The sequence below is a fragment of the Camelina sativa genome, chromosome 17 (genome assembly GCF_000633955.1).
Source record: "Camelina sativa cultivar DH55 chromosome 17, Cs, whole genome shotgun sequence".
Taxonomy (NCBI): Eukaryota; Viridiplantae; Streptophyta; class Magnoliopsida; order Brassicales; family Brassicaceae; genus Camelina; species Camelina sativa.
Window position 1 is genome coordinate 679,078 of NC_025701.1, and position 12,860 is coordinate 691,937.

Sequence of the window (12,860 nt, forward strand, 5' to 3'; positions counted from 1 at the left end):
GGCGGCTCCGGTTCTTCCTACAACTTCCTCATCCCAAAGACCGAAGTCGATTTCACTTCAAACAGGATCGGGCTGAACCTGGGAGGGCGTACTTACTTCTCGGCGGCGGACGACGACTTCGTGAGCAGGCTGTACAGGCGGTCAAGACCGGGTGAGTCCGGGATGGGGAACTCGCCGCTGAGCACGCCACGGTGCCAAGCTGAGGGATGCAACGCGGATCTGAGCCACGCCAAGCACTACCACAGGAGGCACAAAGTGTGCGAATTCCACTCAAAAGCATCGACGGTAGTGGCCGCCGGACTAAGCCAGCGCTTTTGCCAGCAATGCAGCAGGTTTTGTGTTTGTGCTCCCTAAAGTTGCAACCTTTTTTTTTGCTTTGACGATATTATCCATCATTGAGTTTTCATTTCACCCGTACACTACAACCTCTCACCTTTTAGTATTATAGTAGTATCATCCCATCTCCATGGCCATGGGAAGTGGGGGCATCTTCGTCCGTCCGTACAACCATGCATCCATCCTATAATGTATTGTTGTTCCCATCTACTACTACTACTTAGATTATATATATTTTTTTAATTAATTAATTAATTAATCAGCTTCTTTCTTTTTTATATATAGAGAAAGATTTATAAAAGGGATCGATCATCACAATTAGTTAGTTAATTAATCATTGAGAGAGTTCGTACGTGTGTGTGTGTCGGATCCCGATATATATATATATATATATATATATATATAATGTTATGTATGAATGGCTTGATCGATCTTTTTTTTTTTTTTTTTNTTTTGTTTCTGTTAGCCCTAGCTAGCTTGCTTATTTTATATACTCATCTTTATCATCTCAAATAATCTTTGATATATAAATAGATCTTATTATCATTACAGGTTCCATTTGCTGTCGGAATTCGACAACGGGAAACGTAGCTGCCGTAAGCGACTCGCTGACCATAACCGGCGCCGCCGTAAATGTCACCAGTCAACCTCCGCCGCCCACGACTCTGCTGGCAAGCCAACTCCAAGTACTTTCTCTCTCTCTCTCTCTCTCTCTTACAGATTATATTTAAAAAATCATCTCTCCCTCTCTCATTCTCTCTCTCTCTCTCTCTAGCTAATTAATTAATTAATTTTAACTAAACTAATGCGAATGATGGTCTGCGTGCAGAGTCACCCAACGATTCGGGTATGAAATCGTCTCCGTCACCATCCAAAACGCCGACGACGATTTCATTGGAGTGTTTCAGACAAAGGCAGTTCCAAGCGACAGCTAATTCGTCCTCCACGTCAGCTTCTTCATCGTCCAATTCAATGTTTTTCTCAAGCGGATAGCTTTCAGTTTCCAGCGAGATATTCTATCTGCTTAATTTAATTATGACAAGTTTAAAGAGTAGTCCCACTGCTATCGTTTAAACTAGTCGATAATGTAATGCTTTTTTTCTTCTAATCTTCTTGTTTCTCTCCTTGTCGTACGTTTTAAATTTGTTTTTTTTTTTTTCTTTTGACTTAATTAGTAGAGAGGTTTAAATAATTAACCAACAACTTGATCGATTCTTAGACTTCTAGATAGTCCCATTCCCATACTAGTATATATACTTATTAGGTACTCTTATCAATTAGTATTTAATTAAAAAAAAAAAAATTGCAAGTGTGAAATGAATAGGAGAATAATATTATTGCTGGTAAAAGAAAAGACCGGGGAGCGTACTGGTGCATGGTGGTTCGTTCATCGTTTATTCATTTCGGGGAACTGAATTATTTGACTCTGTCGTCATCTATATATGTCTGAATCTGAATCTGATGATGATGATGATGGTGCTGCCTCGAATTTTCCTTGAAAACTACAGGAAACCAATTTTTTAGAAAGTGACTGATCGATGACGGCCACGTGGTTTCCCCCTTTTTTTTTTTTTTTCCTTTCTTTCTTTTTACGATTATAACATCAGAAAAAAATTGGTTGAGAGAGAGGTCTCGTTGTCCCCCATTTTGAAGCTAAAAAATCATACTACTTATATTTACATAACTTTGTTGTTAGAGCCACGTGATTTTGCATCCCCCACCCCAGCTTTAATTTTCACTTTCATTGGTTGATAAATAAGTTAATGCTAGCTAGGCTATATATATTATCCCCACAACAAACATAAGAGAAAAAAAAGGCCATCTTAATTCCAAGCAAAAAAATGTGGATCATCTAGTCTAGTACACTAGCGTATATTATTTAATTATAATATGCTGATCAGCTAGCGTACTTGATTAACTAGTTAGTTTACTTGTAGTAGTACTACGTACAACACAACGCTTTAAATTAATTTTTAACCTTGTGTAAAAATTCATGAAAAATGGGATACAGTTGTTTGGAAGAATGATTAAAAGCTTCGAGTGTTGCATTTGGCGTATACATTATGAGTCCTTCTCCTCCTCCTCATCCTCCTCCCTAATTAAATTTTAAGCTAAGAGCTGCCAGGGTGTGGGACCTCGTTTACAAACGTGTCATATTTGGGTTGGGTTGGACAAATTAAGTGGTTGCGCTACGGGGTCTGCGAGCTAATTTTCAGCAGAGCGCCACACGTGATCATTTTCTGGCACTAACCGTCCGGTGTGGTGGCGGTGGTACTGGTGGGGATGAACCAAATAAAGCCCAACCATTAACACACTAGCTAGCTATTAATTATTAGTATTATTATCCCTTCCTTAATTTCAACTTTTAGGACACGGAGGCAAACTAAATGCTGCTGATTTTTCGACGACTAGCTAGCTAGACTATTAGGGGTTCTGTTTATGGACGGACCCCGTCTGTTGTCTTGCTTGCAGTATATTTTAGAATTTCTGTATATACAGAGTATGTACACAACCTAAATAAGTAAATTTTGTAACTCTTTTACGTGAGTGACTTGGATCGGACTTTACTTTCCTGAATCATGCAATTTTATCTGACGACCCAACTTATGTATTTATTTTAAGATAATAACAATAAACAGACAAGAAAGAAAAATAATGATTACAACGATATACTATATATTGTGTTGCTGTAAAGTCAAATGATTACGAACATTTTCAAAATAATGAGGAGGAGGAGGCTGAATCATTTTTTCATCCAAGGACTTTGGGAAGATCAGAGCATCCCAACGTCTTGACTTATTTATTTTTTTAAGGTTAAGGTTTTGATGAAACACAGCTGCCTCGGTTATATACGCACGTCACCACGTGTACAGTATACAGTATACTAGGAGAATCACTTTTTCATGTTGAATAAACCTTAAACCTAATCCTATTCCAGAGGATGATTAGACTTGAGTGGAAGATATCTTTCCGTGTTTGATTAATGAAACACCTAAAATTACTGTTACTCTCTTAGACATTGGGGTGCGTGCGTTAATAACTTGATTAAATCATTCCAAAGTCAGAGGTATACATAATTTTTTGGGACTTTTAGTACTACTTTACAAAATAATTTAAAACCGATGCAGGAAATCGAAATTGATTTATGGACCAGTTTCAGAGTCGACGAGCCCAACAGATTCCTTTGGAGCCCACTATCATTTCAACCTCATCGCGTTTCCTAAAGAGATATGTCTTCTTTATGGTTTCCACTTAAAAGAAATATGATCATTAAAAAAAAAAAAAAAAAAAGATTATGTTTTCTTTATTGAACGAGGAGCCGCCACTCGTCGTGTACTCTTAAAAAATGCACGATCGGTATCACTATTCAGCGATAGTGATTGTTTCCATACTAGTATATACTTGGAATGTTTTCATATGAAATGCCACGACTAAAATGGTTGAAAAATAACCTTTTTATAATAGTTTTTTCGTAGTCGGTATACAAGAATATATATACTAGTAAAGAAATGAACAGATTAAGAAGGACATATCATATATGTATGTATAGATTGGACCGACCTTGTTACATGTGCTAACTAGTACTTGGAGTAGTCACTTGTTTCCATTCTATAATGAATGTTTCTTCCCCACCATTCGTATTTATATATATTCCGTTTGTCCACACACAATAATCAATTCTCGTACGTACCAAATTCAAGTTGTCATTCACGTACCGGTCGATTATAGTGTCTATGCATACATACACCCAACAATTAGGGTTCGCAGATTTGTCTTGAGAGGGATATATGGTGTTTCATGACGAAACTTATAAATTAAGAAAAACCTCACCTCTATCTAATGACTAATACTATCAGTACTACTTATGAACGTACGTCTATGGTAAGTTTTTTTGGGTCAAAGTCAATGGTCGACGGTAAGTTTTACGAAAGGTTTGAAAGGCAAGAAGAAGAAGAAAAAAAGAGAGAGATAAAGTATAATGGAATTTACTAGTTATTAATAACTTTGCTGATTAAGAAAACACAAACTCACGCCAAACACACATTCATTTTACATACTAGTAAATAATAAATACAGAAGAGTAAAGGATGAGAGAAAAGGTAGTGGGCTAAATAATTTAAAAGTCACACAGTCTCCAAAGATTATTATAATTGATTTAAATATTGTAATTATACCACCTTTTTTATCGGATGTCCCCGAAGGGACTAATTTATACCTTTTTGTTTAGTTTGAAACTAACACATGACATCTTTGAGAAGCTTGTACCTTCGTGTCGCCGTCCTAGGCGACGGCGCTCCGCCTCCAGATCCGGCGACGCTCTTGGCCACTTGATCATGACGGTTATTGTTATGCTTGATCCGGCCGCGGGACGAATAGTCCGATCGGTTTGTGAACTCATCATGTTCAAATTTATTAAAGGATGAAGAAGAAGACTTGTTTGAAGAAGAACCGCCATCATGTCTAGCAACGTTGCTCAGCTTCCGATCGTCGCTCTGGCACCAGTCGCAAATCTCGGTAGGCTCAGCAAACTCACTGTAGTAGTTGCTGCAGTAACTATATATATATTCGAGAAACCCATTAATTAATCAGTTATATATATTATATTAGCCGTGAATGGGCGCGGTCACTCGCGTTAACGCACAAAGATGGAGGAGATAGGAGAGAGGAGGAGCTAGGAGTACTTACGAGTGTTGGAAGCGACTGCGGCAGTGACCGCAGCTGAAGAGCTTGTCGGGAAAACCTACGTCGCCGCACATGCAACAAACTCTCTCCATGATCTTCACAAAATCTTTTCTTATATATTTTCTTTCTAAATTAATTAAATCGAGAGAGAAAGAGAGATAAAAGATCGAAGGTTTTAATATATAATGAATTAGATGAAGGCGGTGATGTTAGACTATTTATATACTATATATTTAAACCCCACAAGCTATAGCAAAGCCTCTCTATATATGTATTGCACATAATATAGTATATGATACTTTATATATGCGTGTTATTGAATGTACAGGTAGAGCGGAGAGGTTTGCGAGAGAGAGAGAGAGAGGCATCCTTAAAACAGGGGAGGTTTTGTAAATGACAGCTTTGTCCTTCCATTGTGATTCTTTTTCATCCAAACTGGACTCATCTCCTCGCCTACTATAGAAAGCGCGTGTTAGAACAACATAGATGCAGCAATTAATATAATGCGTTTAGGTATCTTTGTTATTCGTATCATCAAATCCAAATTTTGAGGCTTTTCACTTTCAACTCTACATATATCATCGATTTCACTTCACGTCTAGCTGGTGTGGGAGTGAGCGTAAGTGTGAACAAAATAGTGAGGCGACAATTAACAACAACACCAACAAAAAAAAAAAAAGACCGCAAATTAAGTTGATCCAACACCACCAATACCAACACCAACTTAATTAGTGTTTTAGTACTGCTGATTTTTCCCATAAAGCGGATAAGGACGCTCGTGACATTATTACTTCTACGTTTTGTTGGGGTGGAGAGGTAGCCTAGCTAGCAGTAAATCATTCGATCCAATTCTTCTTTTTAAGTAACCTTTCTAGCCTATGGCTCCATTACTTCATTTCTGGTTTCCTTTTTTTTTTTTTCTTTTTTTCATTCTTCTTCTTTTTATCGTCTATCAGGTGGATATTATTGGCTAAGCAAATTATAGTATTATGTTTATGGATAGAGATGGATTTAATGAGTAGGGTTAGGTTAAATACAATTTGGTATACATTTATTGTTATCTTTTACCATATTTATTGCGGTTTGTGTCTCTCTCAGTCTTTTTCTTTTTAAAAAGAAAAAATTAGAAAACAGTTATAATGTTACTATTACAGTATCCTAATGAGGGACGGGAAATAAACAATAAGGCAACTTTGATGAGACTCGACGACGTGCAGTGCAAGACTTTGAGTTGATTACACGCAGGCTATCACATGAGAATCGGAGGGAAGAAAAGATAAAAGGGCGATCTGATGATCTATCTTACCGGTGGTTTCCTAAGCTTAAACGGTCGGAGAGTGGCCCACGTGGCAGATTCCAAGCGACAGTTTTGGAGTTTGGTTGGCCATGTTAAACTGAAACACATGCATGCATGTATGCCCTCTCTCTCTCGTCCTCCCTGAATATATCTATTTATATCTGGGGCTGTTTAAATAAAACCCATGTAGGCAATTCGGTGCCAATCCTTAGTTCGAATGTCAGGTTGTCACCTAGTTTTTCTAATTAATCCTGTCCTTACAAACTACTGCAATATCAGTGTGTACTTTGTTCATGTAATAATAAATTAAACCTATAAAAACATACATGTGAATAGAAGAAAGTGGACCTAATTGAAGTGATCCTTGCCTTGTACTTGTTGTAGTGCGCCACACATGATTTACTTTAGAGTTTAGTCCCATTTCCGAGAATTAGGAATTTATTTTTGTTCACCATTTTCTATTTCTTTTTCATTAGTTACTCTCTTTCCAACCTTCGAATTTTATTTATAACTTATATTTGAGCTAAAAAGTGACAAACTGTGATTCGGGATGAAGTTTTAAATATATACAGTGATTAGAAAAAAAACGGAAATCATTCGAGGTATATATATACATATATATATATAGGTATATACATAAATATATATCCCCTATATAATAAAACGGAAATACACAACTTTTTTTTTGTATACTATATAATTTTTGTAAGTTGGTTACAAAATAGGTTATAGATCAAATATAGTTTGGTTAAAAAAAGGTTATAGATTAATTGATCAATCTGTGGGCTATATGAATACACTTAAGAATATTCAGATAATTTATACAATTTCCAAAATAAAATCTTTAGTATTCATGTATTGTTACAAAATATATACTGTTAGACATAAATATATACGGTAAGACATAAAAATGAATAAAATCTTGGTAATTTATCAGACTTAATCTTGATTTCCGAGATCTTATTACAGTTGAAAATAAAATATAACCTAAGCACGAGTCATATTAAAAACTTTCACCAAATATGTTCAAAAATAAAAATAAAAACAAACAACAAACATAATCAATACTCATACATAAAATTACAAAATTAACAATATAAAACTTACAAAATAGGTGTTTTTTTCAATCCATTATATTTAACATATGATTTTATTGCATAATGTTTTATAAAAAAAAACTTTAAAAAAAAATTATATAAATTATATTTTGTTCTAAAATTATAATATAAATAATAAGAATTTCAACAGAGCATGGGAAACAATCTAGTTTGTATTAGTAAAATATTAGCAGTCATCAAAATATGTAACTTGAAATTAAAGAAGAGACGTATATAAACTGTAATATAACAGCAGATCGATGATATAGTACGTAGAATTGTTTTTGGATGGTCTGATATATAATCATTCGAGACAAGTGAAGTGGAGAACCCTACCTCTCGATTACTTTTAGGTTTATATGTACTCTGGTTAAAAGTTTCGGAATCAAAATGATGATGATCGTATCGTATATTTGAAAAGAAGCCAATAATGAAGATGCTTTTGTTTGTTGGGTGAAAATTAATTAATGATGTTCGACTATCATCATGAGTTCCCAACACGATCGAATAAAATAAACAAATACTAACAAGGGTGCTTCCTTTACCTTAATATTGTGGATGGATTCAAAGACAATATGGAAATCCACACGAGTTACGTTAGTGGGCAATCAAGAAACTAATTAGACAGACACTTTAGGCAGTGATTGGTAACACAAACAAAGTATTACAAGTTGTACAACTTTGAATTTTTATCAATCACAAAAACTTTACCAAAATTCTTATTAAAAGCTTTACTCTCAGCTTTTTTTGCATAGCTTTCATGTACAACTCTTTCTTACAACTTTGCACTATTCCGTAAAAGCTTACAGCTTCAGTTTACAGCTTTTCTGTACAGCTCTTTCTTACAGCTTTGCACTATTCCGTAAAAGCTTACAGCTTCAGTTTACAGCTTTTCTGTACAGCTTTGACTACGTTACCAATAACACCCTTAAATTTGTTGTTGTTGTTGTTTCAATTAAGTCCACGAAAGTTAGTCTTCACTAATGTGTTTAGTCAGCTTCCCATCAGAATGAATCGGAACCGGATTGTTGGAAGTGGAAGCTTCGATAATATTTATTGAATACGATTTTTATTTATTTATTGACTTTGAGAGTACGAAGCTGCCACTTCGATTTGGAAAATGATGGTTTGACCAGTAAATAAGTAGTGTGAATGAGATGATTGCTAATGCCTTGGTCAGGTTAGTTATAGTATGAAGTGTAAATAAAATATACGTAATTTATTAGACCGTATATTGGGCCGTAAATACTATAGAGGAGTCGGGTAATAGGAGGCCCATTAAGGATATAAATGGGCTCATTCAGCAGCGGCGGTGTTTCGACGTATATAGCTGGTTGGGAAAGGCCAAAAAAAAACACAAACCCAAACACAAAAGGCAAAAAAAAAAAAAAAAGCTTGACGATTACGATCAATCAAATCTCTCTCTCTCTCTTTCAGCGGACGGATCTCCGAGAGCGTTCTCGTTAATCCCTAGCAGCTACTCTTTGGATCCCCCACCCTCTTGAAACCCTAGAAGAGCCCTCTCCCCCTTCCACCCGCTTGTTCCTGGCAATAAATTACCATAGCATTTCGGATCTCAGATTTTACCATGCTGATGATTCCTTCCAAGGTCGCCGGTCATACCCGGTTCTTGCTCCAGAGCCTTCATGATTCCGATGTCGACTCCATCGCCCAAGAGCTTTCTCAGGTACTTACTTATATATATATATATATATTCATTCTCTCTGATGTTTCGTAGCCGCTGTCTCTGAGTTTGATTTTGTTTTGTTTGCTTATTTGTTCACTTTGTGATTTTGAACTCTTTTTATTTTATGTTGCAAATGCTAGTTGTTTGATTTTGGAGTGGAGACTAGTATTCCAGTTCTCAAGACCTGCTTAGATTGCTTCACCGTCCGGAAAAGCCAGCCAGATACGCTGTTACAGCTTGAGAAAGTAGTCTCCTTAGTGTTTAAACGCGTGATGAAATTGCCGAATCTTGGAACCCTGCTCTCTCACGCCCTGAAAGATGTTGAGCTTACTCAATCATTTCTGGATGATTTGACTGATACTTTGGAATTTTCAGTCTCTGACAAAATTGCCTTTGCTCTGGCCCTCACCGATTTCGATAGATTGGATGCAAAGACAACTGGTAAGCCTTTGACTCTCTTCTCTTCTCTTCTCTTCTCATATCTTTTCTTCGCTTATGTCTTTCTTATTCATTGCATTTTCTTCTTTCCCTTTTTTTTTTTTTTTTTTTGTAGGACGCAACATTTTATTGGCCGAGATTGAGCAACTCTGTGCCAACACCGGCCAGATTGATTCATCTGAGCAAATTCAGAATGTTCTTTTGTTTCTCCAGAGTTCTGAGGATCTTTCCAGGCATTTGGATTCCTTCTTACAGATTTTGTCTTCTGCTCAACCTAGTGATGGTTTCTCTTTTGCTCTCACACCTATCCTCTCCGACGTTCATGAAGCTGATGTTTTCAGGTGAGTTGCTTCCATCTGTTTATCCCTTTTCTTTCTGATGTTCTGGATGTGTCTCTCAACGATTTTCCTCTTCTGCTGTAGGAGCATGGATTTTCACTGTGATTCTGCTGAAAACGAGTTTGATGCTATCTTAGCTGAAATCCATAAGGAAACAGGTGTTGGAGATCTCATGGGAGAATTAGGTTGTGGATTCACTGCTGATGCCCAACAATGCAAAGAGATCTTGTCTAGTTTTGCACCGTTAAGAGAGGCTACTATCTCAAGAATTCTTGTCAATGTTGCTCGGACATGTGCTGATCTTGAAGATAATCACACCACCTTTTCAACATTCAGTTTAGCCCTTGGTTCCTGCATTCCATCTGAACTTCCCACGCCAAAGTCGTGGAATGTTGATATTCTTGTTGATACAATCAATCTGCTTGTGAGTTTCAGAAACTCAGTTTAGCCTTTGCATTTATCTCTTTTTGTTCGAGACTATCGTGCATTCTTTTATCGATGGATTTGTGAAGACGCATCTAGCTTATCTGTTAAGTGCTATCTGGTTCATGCTCTTATGATTTTATGGCAAATCAGGCTCCTGGCACAAGCTGGAGGAAAGTAATCGAGAATCTTGATCATGATGGATTTGACATCCCTAATATGGAGTCTTTCGCGTTTTTCATGCGGCTCTACAAAACCGCTTGCAAGGTGTGTTCTCATAATGGCTAATTTGTCTGTTTAAAAATATGTTTGCTTCATTTTTTTGTTTAAGGTTTAATCTGATTCTTGCAGGAGCCATTTCCTCTTGATGCTGTATGTGCGTCTGTCTGGAAGAATATGGAAGGTCAATTATCCTTTCTTAAGCATGCAATATCTGCCCCACCTGAAGTTTTCACCTTTATGCATTCTCCAAGGAAGCTGGTGAGACACCACACATACTTGTTTAGAGATGCTCTTCCTTGATACTGTCACTATGCTGACCAGCTGTTTTCCAGGTATATAATGATAGCATGCACAGCCATGAGCAACAGTTAGGACTATCCAATCATGCATGGCTGTCGCTGGATCTCTTGGATCTTCTATGCCAATTGGCCGAGAGAGGTCATGCTGTTTTGGTTAGTTCGTTGCTCCAGTATCCACTCACACATTGTCCTAGAACCTTGCTTCTTGGAATGACACACATCAAAGTAATTTTCCGTGACTGTTTTTTGGTGGTATATGCCCGTAATATCGCCTTTTTTGTTTGCTAAGTATGTCAATCCTGTTGATGCAGACTGCTTATAATCTCATCCAGCGAGAAGTGGTTTCTGCTATTTTTCCAGTCATAATAACGAATTCCCAGGAGAGTGGTTTTATCCTTAATATCTGGCATCAGAATGCAGAACTCTTTCTGTGGGGGATTTTAGGTGCCCAAAATCTTAAAGCAGACAGCATGCTCCGAATAATTGAAATCTGCCATGAGCTAAAGGTGATATGTTGTATTGAAAATGCGTGACAGTGGCTCAATTGATCTCATTATAATGTCTTTTTTGGTCTTTTCTTACAACAGCTTCACTGTGTCTCTATACTAATTAGGGATAATTTATTTATTTATTTCAGATTCTCCCTGTTGTCTTAGAATCAGTTCCAGTCTCGTTCAGTATCAGATTGGCAGTCCTTGCGTCATTGAGAGGTCTTTTGGACATTGAGAGCTGGTTGCCAAACTGCCTACATGTGTATAAGGACCTCTTTGCTGAGGTAACACATTTTTTCACAATCTAATTTTTAGTACTGAGATGAGAAAAGATGGCATCTACATTTAAAATTTATGTTTGTCATATTTCAGGAGTGTCTCAAATTTGTCAAGAATGTGCATTTCAGCGACTCAGAGGATTTTACCGCCAAACATTTTCACCCTTCTGATCCGTTATCAGATCTTCATCTGGATGCAACTACTTCTCTTTTGAAAGTTAGTTAGTTTCCCTTTTGGTTTGGTTTCCGGCTCTTCTGTTATTTCATATCTACTGAGATTAAATTGTTCGATTGCAGGTTTTGAAAGCTCATGATAATGTGATTACTTCATCTCAACTGGTCGAGGAGATAGAAAAGGTCAATGCCGCAATTTTGGATTGTAATTCGAAACTGCAGAATGGGGAGGCTAAAGATTCATCAGCTTCCAATGCATATGGAGATGATGTTGAGGCAGAAGCAAACGCTTATTTCCATCAAATGTTTTCTAGTCAGTTGAGTGTTGATGCGATGGTTCAAATGCTTTCTCGATACAAGGACTCTTTAGTTCAAAGGTTTGACAATGAAAAACTTTTAACATTTGGGAGAAATTCAATTTCTTTCTTCATGCTTTCAGGCACATCATGCATAATGAATATTAACGAGGTTGTTTTTTTGGCAGGGAAAAATTAATTTTTGAATGCATGATCGCTAATCTGTTTGAAGAATATCGTTTTTTCCCCAAGTATCCTGAGAGACAGCTGAAAATAGCCTCCATCCTCTTTGGTGAGTGGGTCTTTTAAGGAGATGTTTTTATCAAATTTGAGCATCTCTTCTTCAGATATGTAGTGTTGTCATTACATTCTCTTAAATCTGAGAATGTGCTGTGGCTTGTACAAAATTTCAGGTTCTGTTATAAAGCACCAGCTTATAAGTTCCCTCACTCTGGGGATGGCCCTGCGTCTAGTCTTGGATTCTTTGCGTAAACCTGCAGATTCAAAAGTATGGATTCTTTTGTTATGTATGTATTTCTGTCGCCCAGGTTTTTCTGTGAGAGATCTATCATTGTCTTTCTTTCCCAATTATGCAGATGTTTCTCTTTGGAAGCAAGGCTCTAGAACAGTTCGTGAACCGTCTGGTTGAATTGCCTCAATACTGCAACCATATTCTGCAAATATCGCATCTGCGTAGCACTCACCCTGAGTTAGTCACTGTTATTGAACAAGCACTTTCAAGGATATCATCTGGTAATTTAGAGTCCGATGCCTCTGTTTCACACCCTGCTCCCTCGCAGT

The 12,860-nt window shown here is 37.0% G+C and overlaps 2 protein-coding genes across 2 annotated transcripts; one reads left to right on the forward strand and one right to left on the reverse strand.

Moving 5' to 3' along the window:
• LOC104759048 (squamosa promoter-binding-like protein 8) lies at positions 1-1,541 on the forward strand (the record flags this gene model as incomplete). Its single annotated transcript, XM_010482020.1, has 3 exons — positions 1-332; positions 889-1,022; positions 1,166-1,541. Coding segments are annotated over 3 exons (630 nt in total), but the record flags the coding sequence as incomplete, so codon positions are not given.
• LOC104754360 lies at positions 4,307-5,348 on the reverse strand. The gene is made up of 2 exons (XM_010476535.1): positions 5,023-5,348; positions 4,307-4,890 (listed from the first exon to the last, which is right to left on the reverse strand). The coding sequence occupies exons 1-2, from the start codon at positions 5,109-5,111 to the stop codon at positions 4,572-4,574; spliced, it is 408 nt and encodes a 135-aa protein (XP_010474837.1). The 5' UTR covers positions 5,112-5,348; the 3' UTR covers positions 4,307-4,571.

Excerpts from the sequence above, each read along its gene's own strand:
- LOC104754360 (XM_010476535.1), bottom strand. The coding sequence starts at position 5,111 with ATGGAGAGAGTTTGTTGCATGTGCGGCGACGTAGGTTTTCCCGACAAG. Across the intron at positions 4,891-5,022 it reads CGCAGTCGCTTCCAACACTC|TTACTGCAGCAACTACTACA; the intron begins GTAAGTACTCCT and ends ATATATATATAG.